General features: G+C 39.0%; 1 protein-coding gene across 2 annotated transcripts in view; it reads right to left on the bottom strand.

Moving 5' to 3' along the window:
* Positions 1-23,683, bottom strand: part of egfra (epidermal growth factor receptor a (erythroblastic leukemia viral (v-erb-b) oncogene homolog, avian)) — a 75,540-nt gene that overhangs the window by 4,876 nt on the left and 46,981 nt on the right. For both annotated transcript variants that reach the window (XM_039652360.2, XM_039652361.2), the window contains exons 9-25: positions 21,531-21,657; positions 20,143-20,216; positions 19,955-20,045; positions 16,985-17,184; positions 15,850-15,982; positions 14,998-15,088; positions 14,616-14,773; positions 14,438-14,479; positions 13,162-13,303; positions 12,674-12,796; positions 11,101-11,199; positions 8,088-8,273; positions 5,612-5,767; positions 3,262-3,337; positions 2,832-2,978; positions 2,645-2,742; positions 2,402-2,566 (exon numbers count right to left, since the gene is read on the bottom strand). In XM_039652360.2, coding sequence (XP_039508294.2) covers positions 2,402-2,566; positions 2,645-2,742; positions 2,832-2,978; positions 3,262-3,337; positions 5,612-5,767; positions 8,088-8,273; positions 11,101-11,199; positions 12,674-12,796; positions 13,162-13,303; positions 14,438-14,479; positions 14,616-14,773; positions 14,998-15,088; positions 15,850-15,982; positions 16,985-17,184; positions 19,955-20,045; positions 20,143-20,216; positions 21,531-21,657 — 2,108 coding nt within the window. The remainder of the gene's footprint in view (positions 1-2,401; positions 2,567-2,644; positions 2,743-2,831; positions 2,979-3,261; positions 3,338-5,611; positions 5,768-8,087; positions 8,274-11,100; positions 11,200-12,673; positions 12,797-13,161; positions 13,304-14,437; positions 14,480-14,615; positions 14,774-14,997; positions 15,089-15,849; positions 15,983-16,984; positions 17,185-19,954; positions 20,046-20,142; positions 20,217-21,530; positions 21,658-23,683) is intronic.

Raw genomic sequence — 23,683 nt, 5'->3', positions numbered from 1 at the left:
AATGCACGAGTAATTGGGCCTCATTCATCAGAATGGGTCATCTGTCCAATCAGAGCAAAGTAGACCAACCAATCACAACAGACTGGACCATCTGTCCAATCAGAGTAGAGTAGACCAATCAAAACAAACTGGACCATCTGACCAATCAGAGCAGAGTAGACCAATCACAACAGACTGGGTCATCTGACCAATCAGAGCAGAGTTTAGAGAGACCGAATCCTTTATAGAACTGTTTCAGACACTGAGAAATGAGGTGATGCTCCAATTTATATTATGAAAAAAAAAATGTTTGACCTTGGTTGCATGTAAACCTATAGTAGGAGACATCCAAAACAAAACAAGAAACCTTTAAAATAGCACGATAGGGGGCATTTTATTTTATTTCAGTGAACAATTGTAATGTGGGAGGGGCAATAAAACATTTATGTGAACTATTGTTCTTTCAAAAAATAGTAGCACAAGACCACTAGTAACAGGGATGTGGCAATAACGTGTAGAAATGTACTTTTATAATTTCTATTAAACTGCTGTACAATGGTTAATCAATTCAACTATAAGATAATGACCGAGGACTGCATCACTCTTTGTATTCACCATCAATCATCGTGAACAAACCAGGCCTGTACACGTTACGAGGAGGACAGAAGCCAGCCTGATTAATGCTCCATAACAAAACCCAGTCAGCAGTTCACGCAAGCATGTCGCAGGTTTTCTTTAGCAAAACACGTTCATAAAACACAAGGAGCGACGAAAAAAAAAACATAAGCTAAATAAGCTACCATCTGCCAGAGAAACTAAAGCCTTAAATGGCTATGCCTCAACGCCTCTGTTATGTAAGACTCCGTCTGAGCTCAAGGCCTTCGTTCTGCCAAAAAAAAAAAAAAATAACAAGTGTTGCCCGTGAAAGCAATCAGACTTGAAAGGCTGAAGGAGCCTTGCACACACTTAGAGGTATAGGCGCACGGCCAGGAAACGCATCTGAACGCTGAGGCCTGGCGAGTCCGCTTGAGGAACGGTCATTAATCAGGAGGAAGCGAGGGAGAGAGAGAGAAGAGGCAGAAGGACAGAGAAACGGGAAGTGGGTGAAGGAGGCCAGGCCAGAAGACAACCAAAATCAGGCCAGGTACATACGCCTCTGCAACGTGAACTCTCTGTTCTTTTGAGTGAGCGCACACAACACTGTCATCAGATTTGATACTGGTACTGCAGGGAGCGTTCAACGGGCCTAGTTGTGCAATTAGTAGTTGAGTCAATTGTTTTATTTGTGATAACGCAATGAAAACACATCATTTTTGGCCAGGCTGTCATACAAAAAAACAAAACAAAAAAAAAAGCTGTAGCCATTGGTATGTAGCTGTAGTTTGACTTTTCTTTTTTACACTGTGTGATTTTTACCCCCATCTAGTGGTGAAAAGGTATACGACCATCCAGTGAATATTAGTTTCTGTTCCTCTCAATTCCGATTTCGTTTTAACTCCTACGCTGGCCAATGTAGTCCAAGATTAACATGGCTTCCAGTTCGACCTTGTCTATGAGTGTTAAATCAAAAGTAAACGCGAAAAGCTTGAATTAACGGGTATGTCCCACTTTGGCTAATGTACTTTCAAGATGGAGGGTCAACATGGCGACCGACATTAGAACCCCTTACCCGTATGTATTTTTAATGGCATATTATACACTCACGAGAATACTTTATTACTTGAACGAAGTAAATATACATTCATGAGCACATATATTTTTGAAAGAACTAAGTGTTTTTAGCTAAGAATAAACTAAAAGAGTTACACAGTGTAGCTTTAAGGTTTTGTTCTTTCCGCATTATATTTTGATGGTTTAATCTTATTTATAGGGTTATTAAAATCATTTTTCGTCAATATTATACTGTTATAATATTATATAATATAATTATATTACAAATAATACAATTATAATTACTATAGTAATTTAATTACAAAATACAATGTTGTATAATAATGTAATATTGGCCAGGATAATGTTGGATATTTAATTGTGCATGCTCTTGAATGTAAAATGTTACGTAAAAATGTTATTTGTAATTTTCAAACTGTATTTTATAAAGTTGTGAGGCCAAAATGAACTAAATTTCTAACTGTGGATTTCAGGTTTTTATACTGTACGAGTACAATATATGTGTGTGTATATGTGTATATATTTATAACAATGTAAAATCTTTGATTATGTCATGTTGTTAAGTAGGTATTTTTTATTGAGAAAAAACAATGTATGATCTGTGTGGTCTTTTTAATGGTGTTTTTTTAATAATACGATCAAACCTGCATATTAATAAATGAGTTGTTGTTTGAAATGACCACCCGGATGTTAGGAAGGGGTTTCATGCGCTGTATATGCAGTGATGTGAGTTTGTGTGTGTGTGTGTTACCACAGAGTGCAGCAGCTGCGTGCGGGACGTGCTGGGGCTGCTGAAGAAGCCATGATTGGGCACTAAATACTCGTCGGCATCCACGGCTTCGTCCAGCTCTCCGCTCATCAGACTGCGGCAGAACTTGGAGTCGGAAGGACTGGGCAAATGCATCCGATCATCACCCTGGAAAACAGTGACAGTGGTCAGATGTGAGCAATGCTCCAGTGGATTCTTCACAAATCAGTTGTGCTTAACTCTCACCTGAATGACCAGATAGCGTGGCGGGTCACGGGCCATTTTGGTGAACTCAGCGATGAGCTCCCTGAAGCGAGGTCTGCTCTCCGAATCGATCATCCAACCTTAATATGAAACCATAAGGATGAAGGCGACGATAACAAAGACTTTCAGAAGTTGTCCACTTCATAATACAGCAATGAATCAAACTTACATTTGACCATTATCATGTACACATCAATGGTGCAGATAGGAGGCTGAGGAAGTCTTTCTCCTTTCTCGAGAACTTCGGCGATTTCCCTAGCAGGAATACCGTCGTATGGCTTTGTTCCAAATGTCATCAGCTCCCAGACTGTCACACCTACAGAAGTGTATCATTCATTGAAAAACTGCCAATTTTATTTCATCCTGAGAGATCCTCAGCTTTGAAAGAGGTCGTATAACCCTGTTCATTTTCTACATTCACATTCCTGGTCATGTTCATTGGGGCAAAGAAAAATAAATAAAATAAAATAAATCCTGCCATAATTGTTTTTTCTTCTTGCTGAATTTTCGTTTTCACTGGAAGTTAAACTGATTTTAAAAGTTTAATTTCTGAAATAAGCAATACCGTTAACTTCTGAGATTGGTGAACTGTCACTAACCATAACTCCAGACGTCACTCTGGTGGGTGTATGTCCTGTGGAGGATGGATTCGAGCGCCATCCATTTAATGGGCACCTGTTAAAGGATATAGATGGACAAGGCAACATAAAATCTCTATTTTAAATCCCAAAATGGGAAGTGAACATATTTGACGCATTCTAAAGATGGACTTCTGATTGTTAATAATAGTAGTCTTGTATAGTTAGAACACTAATAAGTAGAGTTGGGGAAAGTTGCTATGAAAAGTAATGCATTACAACATTGAGTTTACTCCCTAAAAAGTAACCAATTGTGTACTTTACATGGAAGGTAAAGGATTTTTTTTTTTATATGATTCACGCCCTGTACAGTAGAGGGCGCAACTCAAACAAATCTTTCATTCTGGATGGCAAAAATTAAAAAACAATCGAGTGCCGAAGTTACGACGTCACTCTGTAGGCCAAAACGCGGAAGTGAGTTAGCATTTTAGCACTCCTGGTTCCCTAACTCTAAAGTCTATGGAATTTTTGAATGGGTTTTTGCTAAATCGCCTGAAATAAGGTCTGTGGTGAACAAAGCCTCTAAGTATATTCACGTTTTGATCTATGACATAGAACACACAGTTATAACCTGCTTGTGGTTTTTTAAACTTCATTGTGTCTGCTTGTGTTTTTTAAAAAATGTATATAGGCTTCATAATGTATTTTGGATTAACTTGTAAAGATTATCTTGATAGACAAACTTATTTTTTGCGATTTTCCAAAAGCCTATGGGGAAAACGCATAGCTTTTCGACCGAGGGAACCCATGCGCCGCTAACTTCCGAGTTGTGCTACAAAGTGACGCCATCACTTCGGCACTCTATTGCTGCATCCCAATTTGTCTACTTCTTCTATGCCACCAAAATATGTACTGTTTTTGTGAGGAAAAAGTGTGTAGCAGAAGAGTAGGCAGGCAGGCTTTGGGACATAGGCCTACTTCTTCATAATTCATGAAATCATAATTGCGACTTTAACGGACAGCTCTGACGCTTATTTACGGATCCGGTCACTGTTTAAACTGCTCTGTCAATCACCTTTTCATAGTAGAAATCCTCAACATTCAATTTTGTTTCATTTCCTACCATTGCAGAGAGAAATGTAGTAGCATGGATGTGCCAGTCGTGGATCTTTTTATGTGGAGAACTCTCCTCGTGTGTTATAATGAAGTTAATGACCAAACGTATCATTTCAAAAAGTTCACAATGTGGTTGCAAATGAAAGATAATGTGGATAAATTTGAATAAATATGAAGAGTTCAGATGCAAAAGCCTCTAAGTGCCATTTGAAATTTTCTTCTAGAATGATCATTTTTATCAAGCTTGTATGTTTAAGTTCAGTGATTTCACTTAAATGGCAATGATAATTACCTATTAATTGTTATTTAAGTGAAATTACTGAACTTAAATATACAAGTTTGACAAAAATCATCATTAAAGAAGAAAATTTCAAATGGCATTTAGAGGCTTTTGCATCTGAACTCTTCATATATTTTCATCAGGTTGGAAACTGGTTATTAATCACTCAAACCCCTTTATCTAAACCTTTGAGTTCTGGAGCCACCAAACACTGTTGTTTTTGAACACTATTTAGGACAGATAGTATGCAAATTGGGCTACAACAAATGTCTAAAGTCATTTTTGCTTATTGGTATGGTTAATTGGATCATTGAAGGTCAGTAGCAAAAACATTGGTTAGTGAGCTCGTCTGCGATAAAGTGAGCTTAAATACTTAAAGCTACACTGTGTGATTTTTACCCCCATCTAGCGGTGAAAAGGTTTATGACCATCCAGTGAATAGTTTCTGTTCTTCTAAATTCCGATTTCGTTTTAACTCCTACGGTGGCCAATGTAGTCCAAGAGTAACATGGCTTCCAGTTCGACCTTGTCCATGAATGTTAACTCAAACGCAAACGCGAAAGGCGAAGCTTGAATTAACGGCTATGTCCCTCTTTGGCTAATGTACTTTCAAGATGGAGAGTGGACCCCTTACCTGTATGTATTTTCAATGGCATATTATACACTCACGAGAATACTTTATTACTTGAACGAAGTAAATATACATTCATGAGCACATATATTTTTGAAAGAACTAAGTGTTTTTAGCTAAGAATAAACTAAAAGATCTGATTACATTGAAGTAAAAAGTAATCTGATTACATAATTACATTAAAGTAATCTGATTAGATAACTCGCATACTTATAAAGCGTTACCCCCAACACTTTCATTCGTTTTTTTGGACAGTTTAGGAACAATTATTCATCTAGTAAAATCAAAAACTGCTAAAACTCTGTCATCAACATCCACTTTCTCACAAAAGAGAAATAACAGACCTTTCCGCCATCTGCGTGATATTCCTTCTCGTCTGCGTTTAACAGCTTGGCCAGGCCAAAATCTGTGATCTTCACATGTTGAGGGGTTTTCACTAGCACATTACGAGCAGCCAAGTCTCTGTGCACAAGATGGCGCTCTTCCAGGTAATTCATTCCCTAATAAAGCCAGAGAGAGAGAGAGATGCTTAGAAAGATTTCAGTCGACTTGAGTTTATATAATGATGTACTCGTTCAGGCTGGAATGAAAGTTCTTATGTATATTAATATGTCGTCCTCATTAGGTCACGTCAGTCTTTTTCAGACTTACTCTGTTCTTTTCATATGAGAACAAAAGACGACAGCACTAGATATTGTTTACGAGCCACCTACGGTAACTTTAACATCCAAACGGAATTACGTCAGAGTCATGGATGAGACACACAGATGGGAAAAAGTGCACAGATAAGGGGAAAATGCTGTATAGATCATTAGGGAATAATAGGAAACACAACGGATATGGAAAGAATGACTGTGAAAATGGATGATATTCAAACAAAAAGAAAGTCAGGATTCAAGAAGATTAAAACATATTAGCTCAAGCTTTTCTCAGAATGTTCAAGCATCATATCAAACATATCATTACATTTTCCAGTCGTATTCTGATCAACGTTTCTCTCAAAAAAGAAATGTTATTCCCTCAGCAGCGAGGACCAAAAAAGTCCTGTCTGCTTTAAAAAAATCATCACAGTAACTGATTTGCACTTCAGAAAAGAGACACGACTTCACATTTGGAATATGTTGGAGTGGTGCAAATCTGTGAGTTTTATTACCTATTCTTGGTTTAATATCCTGAATAGGCATATCAATTCATTCCAGATCCTCATACCTTCTAGTTTCTCTTTAAACACGATGTATTAAACAAATCACATTCCGTCCCCTCCCATTTTCCTTTTATTATATAGGACAGTTAGCCTGGGAAAACCCAGACAACTTCCGGCAAATCTGAAAGTTCAGTAGCACCTCAATGCAGAACATGAGATCCACAGGGAGGAGTCGGATCACGATCCAAGGGGTGGAGATGGGTAGGTTTAGGGTTGGGTTTAGGGATTAGGGGTGGGTTTAGGGATCAGAGTTGGTTAGGTTTAGGTGTATGTAAGGTGGGAGGAGTTGGATCTGAATCCGACTCCTCCCCATGGATTTCATGTTCCGCAGTGAGGACCATCTCCATTAGTCTGGCAAAGAGCTCATTCAAGCCCATTTCCAATCCGTCGAAATCGCGGCACCAATCAGAAACGTTTGGGCGGGCTTTACAAGATGACGACAGCGCTGGGATTTTGAAGCAGATTTTGTAGCCTACATTACAAAGATGGACGCCGCCGTCGAACATCACTCTCTCGAATCAGCTATTGCGTCTGTTTTAAGCGATTTGAACGTTTCCTTTTTGTTAAAAACCGAGCAAAGAACAACACTCGGAGATGTTTCTCCAACGGCCGCCGCTCTGCATTCGTCATCTCTTCCATCGCTCTGATTGGTTTTAGGTCTACCCGCGATGTCCGTTGGTGACGCCCCTCTGGAAATGATTTGTCTATGACGCTTTGCCAGACCAAAACTCACTTACAACTGAGAATGGTCTGGTTTTAACCAGGCTATAGGACAGTTGTGAAATGACAGGAAATTAAAAGAGGTGGAACATGACTGGGACACAAGGGCGCCCCATCACTTAAAGAGATACTCCACTTTTTTTGGAAATAGGCTCATTTTAAATAGGAAAAATATCGAAACACTTTGGTAATTTTTTTGGGAGAAATGCTAATGGTCTTGTGCACTTCAATGATGTATGCTAAGTTATGCGAAAAATGGTACAGCCAGAACCGGAGATCGGCGGAACGGATTCAAAACTCAACAGTTTAACTCTGGGGGAGTTGTAAAATGAGCGTATTTCAAAAAAAAAAACAAAAAAAAAAGTGGAGTATCCCTTTAAGTAATAAATTAAAATAAACAAAATGATTACAATTAAAATGATGATAACAAAGCATTTAAATTAGGGCTGTGAAACGATTAATCCTGAATAAAAGTTTGTGTTTACATAATATATGTGTGTGTACTGTGTATAATTAGTTTGTACATATAAATACACACACATGCATGTACACATTTAAGAAATATTTGCATGTATATACTCTCTATATAATTTATATTATATATAAATATAAGTGTAATATATATAAATAACAAATTTTACTTAAATATATACATGCATGTGTGTGTATTTATATATACAAAATAATTATACATTGTACACACACATATATTATGCACACACAAACTTTTATTTTGGATGCGATTAATCGCGATTAATCGTTTCACAGCCCTAATTTAAATAATAACACGACGAACTGACATCTCAAACCATCTGTTCATCATCAGATGAAATGACTCACTGGTTCTCAGAAAGGAAGAGATTAAAAAAAAACAATGAAAGATACAATCCATTCACCTTAGCAATCTGCACACACCAGTTGAGCAGGTGTTGTGAGCCGATGTTGTCCTTGTTTTCCCTGACGTAGTCCAGCAAACAGCCGTAGGGCATCAACTGGGTGATCAGTTGGACGGTGGAGGTCAGGCAGATGCCGAGCAGACGACACACGTGAGGATGCTCGACGCTGGCCATCACATAGGCCTCCTATAGATACAAACAAATGAGGTCAGAACCCATGCAACATACTGTATATGGTATACAGCAACACTGACAAATACTGAGGCTGTTTACAGTCCCTAAAGCCGCAGAACTAACAAACGAGGTGCCTTGAGCGCATTCGGAAATATTTGCAGGGACGGAGGCCTGCTTCAGGAAAATAAAAACCTAAGGACATAACAAAAACAATACACAGGGCTTTTCCTGGGTGGTTTAAAGCTGCCAAGACCAACAACCTTTTCCTTTCAAATAATGAGGGAGTGACTGATATCAATTTCAAACTTGATGCAAGTCTGTTAGGATTCGGTTTCTGCAGACGTTCAAAAGGTTATACTGTGTGTTCCCATAGTGGAGTTATCTTTAAAATGCCCTTGAGAAGTGGCCTGTTCAGCCACATCTCATCACAAACCAACGAGAATACTGGAGGAAATTGCATTCTTTCAGTTCGCAACAGAAAAAAAACACACAAACTTTACAGGAATTTCTCCATTGCTACACTCCTCCGGTTCTGTTTCAACTCCACACAACCCTCAAGGTTATGTTATATTTCAGCTGCGCTTGCCACTGGAGACTAAGGCCTTTTCTGTACAATCATTATCCCTAACTAGAATGACAAAACAGATCGCACTGTCTGTGTTTACTGAGATAATTAACTGGGTAACTGGATCACACAGACACAGTGCAGATGCATGTATTATCACATTACAAGCAGAGTGTGTATTTGATTTTAGTGAAATACATAGCCAACTTTTAAATGTTGTCAAAATGTACAGAATGTTTTCATTCACTAGCTGAAGCAGGCTTGAGTAATTAGAACAATATACAACAAAACCTTTCCAAATACAGTATGTTTATCACAAAGTGATTAATAATCGTTCTAATTTTCAACTTCAACATATAACATATTTACATTGTTTTATTTAAAAACGAACAAACAACTTTTCTGAAATGTTTTTTTCATGAAAAGTGTTAGATAAATTCTAATTAATAACCAAATGTTTTTTTATAATACGTTGACATTTAAAGTGGCAGAAATACATTTCTGGTGAACTATCCATTTTAACCCTCAATCAGGTCATGGGGTCTATACGACCCCAATCGACTTTTACTTAATAAAAAAGTTCCCTTCATCTCAGTGGAATAATATTTTGTGATTTTTTCTACATTATCTATCTATACACATACACAAAAAACTGGGCTTGATTCGGTTGTTCTGAAGCTATGTAAAAAAAAAAAATTACACTTCTGGTCTTCGGGGTCAATATGACTAGCCTGGTTCAACCAGACTCTAGTTCATTTCATTTCCACATGAAATTGAGCGGAAGTGCGTAGGAGGGCGCAGCCAGGCTACAATATGACCCCACATTGAAATGAATGGGAGATGTGAAAAACAAACAAAAAAAAAAACTAAATATATTTTCTTCATGTGTCAAAAAAAACTCAACTACAGCTAATGGTGTAGTTGAGGATTTTTGTGGTATATGGATACAAAAGTACTTTATATCTCCAAAAACACAGCATTAATGAATAGATGAGAAGTAAACAAACAAAAATGGTATATTAATTGTATGATTAAAAATTTATATTTTTTGTACAATTACTCAATCAATTGTTGGGGTCATATAGATTCCGAAGCCCAGAAGTGTAAACAGGAAACGAAGACCATTTTGAAGGTTAAGGTCATTGGTTCTCAAACAACACATTCCTGCAGATGTTGTGTTTTGTTGGGTCAGTATGACAATGACAGATTTGTTTCTAAACACTAAATCAAACAGTCAACTTTTTCATTTGTTGCGCAATTTCAGCCAGCCTTAAAGTCAACATAAAAATCATTAAAATCTCCATGATTTTAATGGAATATTGCAGTATTCAATTATTTACCTGCCCTTTTGACAAACAAATATACCAAAATGTATTTGAAATACATGTATTTTATGCTAAGTATACTACAAATACATTTACATATGTATGTACCTGATATAAATACCCTGAAATTGTATTTTAGTACTTAATTAGTATACGTAAAGTCTTTAAATTTTTTTTATTTTTTTTATTTTTTTTTACTTAATCCAGTTTAGTTATCCAGAAAGAGGTCCAACTAAAGATATACTTAAATATATTTGACTGAGCTAAAGTGGAACTATTGCAATTTTTCTTTAGGTATACTTTACATATCTTGTATTTAAGCACTGACATTATACAGAGATCATAATACCCTTACTAATAGGGATATTAAACACATACTAGGCTTAATATTAAGAAATGTGCATTGTGCAATAAAGAAGTACTCCAAGTAAAGTATTTCAGTAAGTCTCAAATGTGCAAGTCAGTAAATATGTTAATGGTTTTGTAGTATACTATGTATTTTAATCAAAGTTTTTTTTGGGGGGGGTAAAGTTTTTGTTTTAAGTTTTTTAAAGGTGTGCACATCATTATTTTATTTTAAATTCATGTTCTCTCGTAATCTTGAAATAACTTAAATAACTAAATAACTTCCCCTCCCTCATGCAGCTCATCTCTTCTCTTCTTTGATGATGTGTTTACTGGCGTGAGGGCGGGGCAACCTGTCAATCACATGAGATTGACCAATAGCAAACCACGACCATCCAATCAATTCACAATGGACAAAATCAAGTCCAGCCCTTTTTTCTTATCGAGAAGCTGTTTTTCTCAGATAGGAAAGAAAAGACTATCGCAACTTCCATTTCATGCTTACATTTAGATATTTGGCTTTAATTATCTGATCTAATAAAAAAACAGATATGACATAACAATTCACACTTTTATTCACACTTCACAGTATTATAATACTCACGTCCAGGATCTCCTTGTTTGCTTTGGGAGACGTGGCTTCTCGTAAGACCTTAATGGCGACGGGGATCTTCACACTCTCTCCTTCTGGAACCCACAAACCCTGCAGCAACGTATATTGGTCTTAATATTTCATGAGTAAAACCCAGTGTTTTGTAAGCAAGTTTGAAATCATCCTGAGATAAAGTTATGATGTTTATGTCTACAAATCAACAACAAACAGACCTTATGCCGGTTACAGACTACATAATATTTTTGTCTTCTACAATAGTCACAGTGTCAGGTTATGCGAGAGCCCGCCTCTAGTCACTTCTGTGTTGGAATCAAGAGAGACCGGAAGGTTGCCGCTTGATCCCGACGCAAGAGTTGTCGTTTACGAATCACCACCACGACACCCTAAGTCGTGCAAAAAATCACCTGATATCGCGAAGTCATGGACCCGGCTTTAGGCCGGATTCACATATAGCGCCTAAAAACGCGTAGAAAACGCCGGGCGCGCCACATTCTCCTTTTTCCAAAAAGCTAGGGCGGTTGCGCTCTGGTTGGTTCTTGTCACGTGACCTATTGTACGCTTATGGTGCGCTTGCGGCATTCTGAAAAGTTGAGATGTTTTTATCTCGACGCGGCGCGGAAGCGCTTGGAAAAAACGAGCGTGTCGCACCGCGACCGCGTCGCTTCCATTATGAGCGCGCATACCACGCGCCTACATTTGAAATAACGAACTTGAGGCGTGATATGTGAACCGGCCCTTAGTCAGGTTAGTCACCAAATTGCACCACGCCACGCCACATCTAGAACAACTCCAGGTAACGCACACCAGACGCGCACGTTCTAATCGCACGAGCTAAATTTTTTAAAAACTCCTGGTAGAAGAGTTGCACGATGTGTGAGTTTTAACTTGATCCATTTTTTTTATGTTAATTGAATAATAGCTGATGTTTGAACATTAATAAAGTAAAAGTGTCTATCACGTTAAGTCTGTTATCCATTGTCTAGGCAACTATGACACAAAATACAATAGTATTTATTTAGCTAGCGTTTCGCTAACCCGTGTGAAAACAGCACAGGGTGAAGCCATGTACATTAACGACGATTTGAGACAAATAAATGTAAATTTAATATAAAACTATGTAAATGGCGCTCTGTGGCGCGGCAGGGTTTTGAACAAAGTCCTGAGCCGTAATTGGGCGCCACGGACACACGGAGAATGGCGCAGCCGGTGTGTGTACACTCGTAGAGAATAATATGTTCGAATTTTAAAGACATGGCGCTGTGCGACGCGATGTGCGACCCCCTTTAGAATCTTTACAATGGCAAGCACTGTGTCCAAGATTAACCTTTTCCGAAAAGACGTTTTACCAGCTGAACAATCGCTACGTTGTTAAACAACAGTGCTATACATTTAACACAGTGTACTTCTATCACTCACAGCCTTGTTTTCATTCCTGTCAAAAAGTAAATAAGGTGCTACCCCCATTAAGGTCTATTGCGCTCAGAAAATTGAGAGGCATCAGAAGAGGAAACGCAAAAAAAAGTATTTACATACACATACGCATCCCTAAAGAGAGGTCAGTCACCTTGTACACAGTGCCGAAAGCTCCGGACCCAAGCACTTTGATCTTCTTGAACTCCGTCTCTTTGAGGATTCGCAGCAAGGCCTGGTTGGGGGCTTGGCCGCTGGGGGTCAGAGGCTCCACTAGCTGTAAGGGACAAACAGAGTCAGGAAACCTCCCCTCCACACTCAAACACACATCCTGTCCTCCAACGAGCACGGGATGACACGGATCTGCCTGTACACATATGCACTATTACCTCAATGACTGATTTCCATCAGCTTTCGTACTAGACTGTTGACTTTAAAACTGCAAAGTGACTTTATTGCATTGATCTCGCATTCTTTCAGCTTGTCTGAAGTTACTATATCTGACTCTATTCCGAAGCTATAAATCATTCAGCTCTTTCCCACAGACATCAAACTCTGCCAAATCTCTTCTTTCTGTGAGTGTTTGGATGTTCAACAGTAGATATTCAGAATATTTATATCCTGGTAGTCTTGCGGTCTGACCTCTCTTTCTTGCAGGAGTCGTCGCAGGGTTCTCTTCCTTCTGATGTGGCGTCTGCGGAAAAGTACAGCCACTCCTAGAGCCAGGATTACAAACGCCAGCAGACCTCCAACCACTCCAGCGGCAATCATGGGCAAACCCGAACTACCGACCAAAGGAACATGATTGAGTAACATGCAGTTGAAGATGGTCCCCTCAACTATAATTTCTCTCTCTGCTATTTAAACAACGTGTTGCAGGATGTGAAAATGAAAACTACGTTGGGTTGAAACTAGCCGAAAAGACTTGTGTCGCTCCTGCCACTACAAAGCTGTTAAATGTATGATTTTTTTTTATTGTCTCTCACATTTTGAAAATCTGGTAAGATTTTAAAAATCTTTTAGTGTGGGCCAGCGTTAAGTTAGTTGACATTTAGTTGCAAAGTTACTTATAGTTAGTAGAATGTCTAAAGTGGACCATCGAAATAATGTGTTACCGGATGAACGCTGTTGTATACATAGAGTACACAATTACCCATTTTCCACCAAAAAAAGAACTGGTTCGGAACTGGTGCTGGTTCAAAGTTGGTTCGGAGTTGGTTCAACTTGCGAACCGCTTCAGAACCTATTTGTTTTTCCACTGACTAGAGCGCCCAGGGAACTACGTTGTTACGTCACGGTGTACGTCGCCATACGTCTTAGCTAGAAACGCTTGCAAATACAACATTACTTTCGGATTATCTCTAACTCGTATACCAAGAAAGCTTTAAAAACAATTGAAATATGTAAGTATTTTAATCTTTTCATTTGATATGTAATTTTTTCTGATAGGTTATATACCCATGTAATTGTTTCTTTTTTCTTTCCATTTATTTGTTCTATATTGTGACTTTTCTTCTTTGCTTATAATGTCTTCAATAAAAAAATTACAAAAATAGAAACGTTTGCGTTAACTTCAAGCATAACAATTACAAAGGCGGACTCCATCGTGTTTCTGCAAATGTTTCTCTTGGCTTTGCGATCCTATATTATGGTCAGGAAAGATGTTTAGAACACATCTAAACCCGCCCCAGCCCCCGACGTAAGCATGACGTGGTAAAAGAACGGTTCTAGTCCAGCAAAGAGTTGGTGCCGCTTTGGAACCAGATCTCCTGGCCGAGAACCGGTTCTTTGGCTGTCGAAACACAAAGAACTGGTTCGCGCAGGCACCGGCTCCGAACCGGCTCTCAAAATGCTTTGGTGGAAAAGGGGCTATAGAGTATAGAACCACAAAGCATTATAGGTTGGATTTGCATCTCACCTTTTGAAATCTTTGCAGTCTTTTAGATCAGGCCCATTACATCTGCAATGCAGAATAAAATGCAAGAAATCACAACTAGTACATGTTGCGGTCCCTAATGAACCTGGTTGAATTACACGAATGATCGTTTCATTTCATTACATTCAAATGAATGCATCGTATATGAAGCCTCTCTCACCCCTGTGTGCAGTTCTCATGACAGGACTGGCACACACGCATCTCGTCAGCATATTTCCAAATGAGTATGTATTTCTCTCCCGGTACGCCTTGCGGGCAGCGTGGTACACAGTGCGGCCCATCTTTGTAGTTAGCACACGCTGTACATTTGTCGGGTCCCTTGTTGGACAAAAGTTGGAAATTAGATGGCAACAAGCAACTTTTCCACAGTATTCTAGTGATGTGAATTTAATGATGTGTCTCCATGACACTACTGGGCCAGAAAACATTGGTTTGAGAGACTGGTGTGCTGCCATCAGCTATTTCAAATATAAGGATACACACTGTTTACTGGCTCTACTGTAGCAGAACATGCGGTGCTGTAGGTTTGGTTTGATACTTACAGGGCCGGTGCAGGTCAGGGTTGCATTCATGAGCAGACATTCAGGGTCACAATCCACACACGTTTTGTTGACCTCATATTCACGTGGCTCACTATATAGACAAAAATGCGTTCAGTTTAAATTATTATTGAAATAACCAAATAATCACTTACAGCCAACAGTTCAAATACACTAAATTGTTTTTCAACATTTCCTGTCCTATTTCTCTCAATAATAGACCAACAAAAGAAAGCTAATCCATCACTCCATCAATCAATCAATCACTCACTCAATCAATCAATCGATCGATCAATCAATCAATCAATCAATCAATCAATCAATCAATCAATCAATCAATCAATCAATCAATCAATCAATCAATCAATCAATCAATCAATCAATCAATCAATCAATCAATCAATCAATCAATCAATCAATCAATCAACCAATCAACCAATCAACCAATCAATCAATCAATCCATCCATCCATCCATCCATCCATCCATCCATTTTGTTTTGGAAATCGCAGTTTGAAAATCACTAGTTTTGCTGAAGTCACAAACAAGCTTGAAACCAATCAGGTCAACGTGTGATCGTCAACAAGTGGATCTCTGAGCTGGTGTGAGTGAGTGGAGGCAGGGATAATTTGCATATTCATAGATTTGCGTATAATAAATGAGGCAAGGGTGTAGCGTTACATTCAAGTTATTTTAAGGCATGAAGATATTTTCTTTAAATATTAATTTCGGTGACCAAAGCTTAAGGGATTCAATTATTGACTGCAGGGGGACTTTAAGAGACTTGGCCACTTGTAGAGTTGTTATGTCAAGTTTGAATATGGATTAACTGAGAAGGCATAAGAGTCTCACTCACCCAGCCAGTAGGTTACAGGAAGCCACACAGTGTTTTCTACGGCTGTAATGCTTACAGATGAAGCACATAGTGGGACCAGGACCCCAGCAGCCATCAGCCGTGCACATCTCATCACACGTGCTGCTCTGAGTCGCTGTAACACACAGATTCGACATCAACCCAAAGATATAGAGAACATTTCTTTAAAATCAACCTTAAAGGTCTGTAAAAACGAAAAATAAATAAATAAACAAACTTTCCATTAAAAATGGATGCTTAAATTTGAAGAGATAGCTCGCCCAAAAGAGAGAATTCTAGTATTATTTGCTGTTTGCAAATCCATATGTTTTCTAAAAAAAAAATTTCTGCTGAATTTAGGAGACATTTTGGAGAATCTTCACACAGCTATTTTCCATGCAAACAAATCCAAACAATCCCCATACAAGTAGTCCAAACAACATAAATCATTAATGTCATATGCTTTATTCAGGAGATGCAAGAACCAAATAACTTTGATATCACAGATGTCCAATCTTTGGGCATATTTGATGTCAAGTTATTAAAATTAACAATTAGTTTTTTTTTATTGGATGTTAATGTTTGTGCAATGATATAAAATGTACCTTAATTTGATATTACTACAAAGTGCATGTTTTAAAATTGTGCATAAGTGTGAAGAACCAGTAATGAAAGTGTACTCAATTTGCAAGTACTTTATATATATATATATATATATATATATATATATATATATATATATATATATATATTTGAAGTCCACTATAAGTGCACACATTTAATACAATTAAGCACTCTTCGTTTTCACAAGGATTTGGTTCATATCAATGCAATGTCATTTATTTATTGTTGGGTCTTTGAAATTCATGGCAATATTAATCAATAGCATAATAAATTATTTGATTTTCAGCACATTTTAATTCTGTCCAAAGCTTGATCAGTATGAACAGCATTTGGAAAAGGACTGTGTGAAGATTCTTTAAAAAAAATCTCTTTTTGTGCTTCACTGAAAAGACAACCACATCCAGTGCAGGCTTGGAGTGACACATGGGTGAGCAAACTCTCAACAGAATAGTCATTTTTTTGGTTGAACTGAACTAAAATTCTTTGACAGGTGTTATTGTGAGAATTAATTTACCACAGACGGCACCATCAGCATTTGCTAACACTTTGGCAATCTGATTTTTAGATTTGAAGAGGCGTTTCCAGTGTTCAGGGCTGGTGTAGCAGAGATTCTCATTCGCTTGGATAACCACGTCACCATCACTGATCTCCCTCAGGGACCGCAGGCCTAAATGTGTGATTTCAGTTTTGGTGACAGCAAAGCTGAATGCACCTCTGTGGGAACAGGAGAGAAAGATGGATGTTCTGTATATGCAAAAGAGACTCAACAAAGTGATTCATTTTGAAGCAGCTGGCTCGTATAGAATTTGGAGTAATCCGTCAACATTCTCTGAGAATGCCAACACCAGAGGAACCTTTTAACAGTTCCTAAAATTATGGCGAACGTACCCATGTTCGCACCGTAGGAACTGGGACTTTGGGGGAACTAATTTAGCTCCTACTTCAGAGTCGGGTCTAAACCAGCACTAAAGGAACTACTGTACCAGAGGCGGACAGAGTACACCGCTTCATTACTTGTGTAAAAGCACAGGTGCCCCTAGCTAAATTTTACTCAAGTAAAAGTAAAAGTGCTACAGTCAGATGTCTACTTAAGTGAAAGTACTGAAGTTCTTGTTTTTAAAAATACTTGAGTATCAAGAGTACATTTTCTAAATATTGCATTACCACTGCCACAATGCTTATTTATGTACAGAAACGTCCTGACAGTGAGTTATGAAAAATGCTGCCCTACAAAGCAAAAAGGCAGTAACTACGTAGAGTGCAGAACTGAGAAAAATGACTTTTGCTAGGGCTTTTTGCAGTTACTGTACAAACCACTACCATTTTTCTCTAAAATGACACGCATTTAAGATAAGATGTTTTGTTACATAACAAAGGATGCCTTGAATGTCATGAAAATTGTAATAATTAAAGCTTTACCAAAACTGCAGTTACTGCCTTTTTGCTTTGTAGGGCAGAATGGTAATACGTAGGAGAATGTAAAAGGACTTAAAAAAGTAAAATCAAGTCATTTAAAAAATTTTTCTACCATGTTGCTTTATTTAAAATTTCAGAAAATTGCAGAAAATTCAGGAACTTGAAATAGTCTGGCGGGTTCGGCCACGGTTCGGCACATTCCTGGAATGGACCTGTTGCGTCTTCATCGATTATTTCGTCCATGGTTTCATCTGTCATCAAAATCGGACCACGTAGTTAACTTTGGCGGAAAGTTGAAGGTGATTGCTGATAGTAGTGTTGCACGGTGCACCGATACTTCCAAAGTATCGCGATACTCGGAAATTAAAAACCTCTCGATACCTAAATTTATTAGTATCGATACTTTTATGAATGACCGCGACCCAGATTTGTAAGATACGTATTTCATGTTGGTGTGTGCCACGCACGCTTCCAGTCTCTCCCTATGAACGCAGCAAAGAAGCTGCAGCTGTCATGAGACACTACTGCGAGACGGCTGCATGCGCGAGCACACGTGATACAGTGGCCGCGTGTCAGTAGGGGAGTGGCAATCAGGAGAGTCGGATCTTTTCCCGGTGGGCCGGTGGTGTTTCAAGGCCGCGAGGGCCGGTCTGATAGTTATACATTGCAAGTTATTGGCAACACAATCCAGAGGTCTCTGCAACGGCGATAGTTTGAAGCGCGCGTCCGTGTGAAGAGGTGCGCGACTGCGCAAGCCGCAAAAGACACTGTATCCAACTGATGGCAGCGAAAAAAAACGGTGCTTGATTAAAAAACAACAACAACAGATTTTAGCACTATATCTCTTATTTAATAGCGAACTAAATGAATTATCTACTAGTTAACTGGAGATATATCATTTATTTTTGTATTAGGTGTACAACTTTTCCCCCAACTTTCATAGATAGCATAAATAATTTGCAAGCTGCTAAAATAAAGGATACAAAACATCAGCAAAATGATCTATCGGCTATATGATTATAATCAGAGCATGTGCATGTCAGTGATTTATTTATGTTAGGTTATTACAGCATTAAAGAGCACAGACCTATGCAGAGGAGGTGCATGTGAAACGCCTTGTAAGAAATACTTTCCTTTTCAGGAAAAGTATCGAAAAAGTATCGAAATCGCAATACTTGACTTGGTATCGGTATCGAAACAATAATTTTGGTATCGTGACAACACTAGCTGATAGGCTGTCCCAATCAGTGGTGCCTGCACAATCCAATCACGTTTGAGAGGGAGTAACAGGTACTCACGGTTATGGATAGAAATGTAGTGGAGTAAAGAGTACAATATTTCCCTCTCAAATGTACTTGAGCGAAAAAAATGATACTCGAGTAAAGTACAGATAACCAAAAATTGTAGCTACTTAAGTACTGTACTCAAGTAAATGTACTCCGTAATTGTCCGGCTCTGGGAACCACCAGTGACGTAAGTTTACACTGATTGGCTGAATGCAAACGAAACAACAGCACTCCCCCCCCCCCCCCCATGAAAAAATGGCAGTTTACACACAGTTTATAGCCTACATATTTACTCCAGAAACTAACTTTACGAACATGGAAAACAGTGAGATATGGACCTCTTTACCTTAAGGAGAAAATCCAATGCAACTTTGAGAGGACCAAGTGAAACATGATTATGTATTTCTACTTATCTAACGACATCAACCACAGGGCATATGCTATAATACGTTTTCATATACGGCCTACTTTTTTCAGTTCTATCTAATAACGTATTAGACATTGCTTTTAAACAGATAGTAAACTAATGAACATGGAGAATGGGAGCACTGTGTGCTCAGGCTGGTGTCTCAGCGCCGACAAAATAAAAGTCACAACTAGAAGTGCGGATTACTTCACACCAGAGTTCCTACTGGCAGTGCGTGTGCAACCTGGAAAATGGCGCTGGTAGAAACTTTTACTTCTCGGGGATCCACCGGAGTGGCTAGTTCCAACAACTAATTTTCTAGAATTACCCAGTGCGAAAGCCCCTTTTGAAACTACAGTATTTTCTCTTGACTTACTGCATTCTTGTCCGTCCACGGATGACCTCAAGGTTTTCAAAGGCGCTGAGGGATGACATGTTTATCGGCCACAGCTGAATCACCAGGTAGCCTTTGAGTTGGGAGAAGAGGAAGTTTATGAACACTAAAGGTCGCCTTCACCATTTTAACCCTCATAAATGTCCAATGTTAAACCACTGCATTCTTACCAGTGATTTCTTTTACAGTTCTGAACACGTTGAGCTTGACTGGGTCCAGTTCTGTAGTATTAGTATGCTGGTCACTGCAAAAAAAAAAAAAAAAAAAAAAAATGAATTTCTCTCTGGTAAATCAAAAAAAGATGATTGTCAAATCCTAACAACACCATAAGAAGATTGATATCAAAGAGTTTGTGGAAAATTTTCCTCTTTCCACTTTCTACTAAATAAAACGTTGCAACTACATGTCAACTAAATCTCATTAGAATATTAGTAGACTGTCTGATGGTCCAGAGAGTATAAGGCTCAATCACAATTCACCCTTTGCCTCTCCCCCCTGGCCCTACCCCTCTGTTTTGCGCGTTCAAGTCTAGGGGTAGGGAGTCCCGATTCTTGTTGAGATCGTGGGGTAGGGCTACATAGTTCTCGAAACAGAGATTTTTCAGAGGCACACTCCAAACGGAAGGCTATGAGAAAGTTCACAGCACCAGATGATACCACAATGCCCCTTTATTTACTCTTATAATAATATTATAGTCATTTAAATTAAGAAATTGTATAATAAATTACCTTTCCGAATCAGAAAAGACATACATTTCGAGGAAGGAATGTTATAATCATCATGTTTCCTCAAAGTTAGGAGCAGCTGCGCTGATTGTCAGTCATTGTCATGGAGAAAAAACTCTGTAATGGCAAAGCCATTGCCGACGACTGATAACGTATCGGGTTCATGAAGGGTTGTTCCATTTCGTAGGGGAATATTTCAACCCTTTGTAACTCTGTTTTAAGGGCCAAGGGGTGAATTGGGATTGAGGCCCCGTCCACACTACTGCGTTTTCGTTTAAAAACGGAGACCTTTTGCTACGTTTGCACCTCCCGTCCACACTAAAACGGGAAAAACGAAGACCTAAAACGGAGAAGTTTAGAAACGCTGCGTTTTGCGTTTTGAATCTCCGGAGGGCGTTTTAGTGTGGACGAGACAAAACGGAGGAGTTTACAAACGATGACGCAGAGGCTCACGCTCGGCTCTATGATTGGGTGTCATCAGTCATGACGTATCTTTCCCTGATTCGCCAATCACTGTTTATACCGGCGCGCGCATGCCCAGTGTTGATGAATGGTCACGTGATCCACGTTTTCAGTCGTTTTAGTGTGGACGGAGATAAATTCTAATACGCAGGTAAAACGCTAGTGTGGACGGAGATCGTTTTCGTTTTAATTCTCCGTTTTTAAACGAAAACGCTGTAGTGTGGACGGGGCCTGAGTAGGGTTGGGTATCGAAAACCGGTACCAAGTTTCCAAAATATTTGAATGATAATTGTCTTTAAGCAACGTAGAATGGCACTCATCATTGTGTAGTTCATTCTTTGCTATCAGAGAGTGTAAAATATCATTCTCACCCTTTGAATGTTGTGGTGAGGATTGCAACATCTCCGCTGATTTTTGTGCAGTTCTCAAAGGAGTCGATGTTGCTGGCATTGATTGACAGGACATTGGTCAAAGGCCCCATTCCAAGCCCGTTGCAAACTAAGGGGTTGTTAGCACACACATTAAAAATTAACTGCAACTCCTTTCTTAGGTGAAGAGCTAGCCCTGAAGGCAAAACTAATTTCAGTACTTATGCTACCAGTAAAAACTTGACTGAAAATATAGGCTTTGAATTATCTTAAAAACTTAAAAAGGACTTCAATTACTTCGATCAATTTCTATAAATTATGCGTACTGTCTTAAAAAAAAAAAATGTAATTATCAAAAGTTTTAAGGGTTTGGGATCTGCAAAATTTTATTTTAAGAAACTAAATAATTAAATATGTTGAGCCAGTATGAAACTTTTATTCACCAAGGTCATATTAAATTTATTAAAATTGAAAGTAAAGACATTTAAAATATTACAAAATATTTCTATTTTAAATAAAAGTTGTTTCTCATGAACTTTCTATTTATCAAAGAATCCTGAACAAAATTTCCACAGTTTCCACAAAAAAATTAAATAATAATTTACAGGTTAAATAAGTTTTAACTTATAATAATATTTTTTTTATCAAACCCAAACCTATAAACGATAGTGTATACACACAGACACTACAATAGTTTATCATTTTTATGTATTTTATTTAGTTTTAATTACATATTTTTAAATCTACATTTACATTTGAAGAGTTCAGATGCAAAAACGTCTCAGGTTACGACTGTAACCTATGTTCCCTGAGAACAGGGAACGAGACAATACGTCGAATGACGCTATGGGGGAACGCCTCAGGCGTGACAGGTGTCTGAAATCAAATATCAACTCACAGTAATCAGGTTGACCGGCGACAGCCCGTGCATCATCAGCTTGAATGATGAGCGCGTCAATCTGGATGTATAAGAAGGGCGCCTTGAAACCGTGACAACATCCTATCGTCTGAAGGGACTGTTGCAGGCAGGCCCCGAGGCATGGCAACGAGACGTATTGTCTCGTTCCCTGTTCTCAGGGAACATAGGTTACAGTCGTAACCTGAGACGTTCCCTTTCGAAGGGAACTCAACAATACGTCGAATGACGCTATGGGGAACGAAATACCCACTCCGCCATGCTGAGGGGAGTGCATGCCGAAAGGCAGTGACAACTGTCAGAACCAGTAATTCCAAGGAACACTGAAATCACTCACCCTATGTTACATCGGGCTGTCAGTGACAGCACTCCCTACCGGTCATAGCCCAAGCTAATGAACCAAGAAAAACCAGAACGTAATAACCTGAGTAAATCAGGGCCAGCTCAAAGGCTTTAGGACCACAACTTCAAAATAGAAGGGGTCCCTTCTAGGGAGTGTGGCTAGGGGGCCAAAGGGACCCCCAGCCAGTCACTATTCAGGAGAACACTCCTCCTGAAATGCCCACAGGCTGGCCTGGTGATCTGTACTAAGACACACAGTCTGGCCATAGCCTGTCCGTCCAAGACAGAGCCTCTGGAAATTGCCTAGAAAAGGCATCCAAAAACTGAAGGCCCGCGAAGCTGGCGGAAACCATCGAGTTTCGGATCACAGAGATGGGATCCTCCGGAGAGTGTGACTCAACCTCGAACCAATGGGAATCGTACACTCAATCCACGAGTTTCCACCCAGTGCTCGCTTTTGAGCACTGAGGAAGTAAGAGAGGGATCAAAATCAGGAAGGTCAAAGAGACCTAAGACCTGATGACCCCATGTGTGGGGAGCTCCGATACATGAGGGCTCATGTCAGGAAGGCCGTACGTTGTGTGGCCTGAAACCCAACGACCACAGCATGTGGAAGCTCATCCTTCAGGAAAGCCAGAGGCTAGAACCTGACAGACCCACAATGTGGGGCTACCTTCGAAAAAGGTCTAATGAGACCTAAAACCACCAGTTGTGGGAGATAGCTCGAACAAGGGAAGTGCCTGTCGTAATGTATTGCGACAAAGACACATCTAGAGTGGGACCCAAAGTGAAGAACCGGAGTCTGAACCACATAAGAAGGGACCGAAGCATACTGCGCGTGACCCTCACCATAAGAAATGGATTTTGAAAAGTGCACAAGACATCTCGTCGGGTGACT

Source organism: Pimephales promelas, chromosome 5, assembly GCF_988280905.1.
Source record: "Pimephales promelas chromosome 5, fPimPro1.hap1.1, whole genome shotgun sequence".
NCBI lineage: Eukaryota > Metazoa > Chordata > Actinopteri > Cypriniformes > Leuciscidae > Pimephales > Pimephales promelas.
This window is presented reverse-complemented; position numbering and strand designations above follow the sequence as displayed.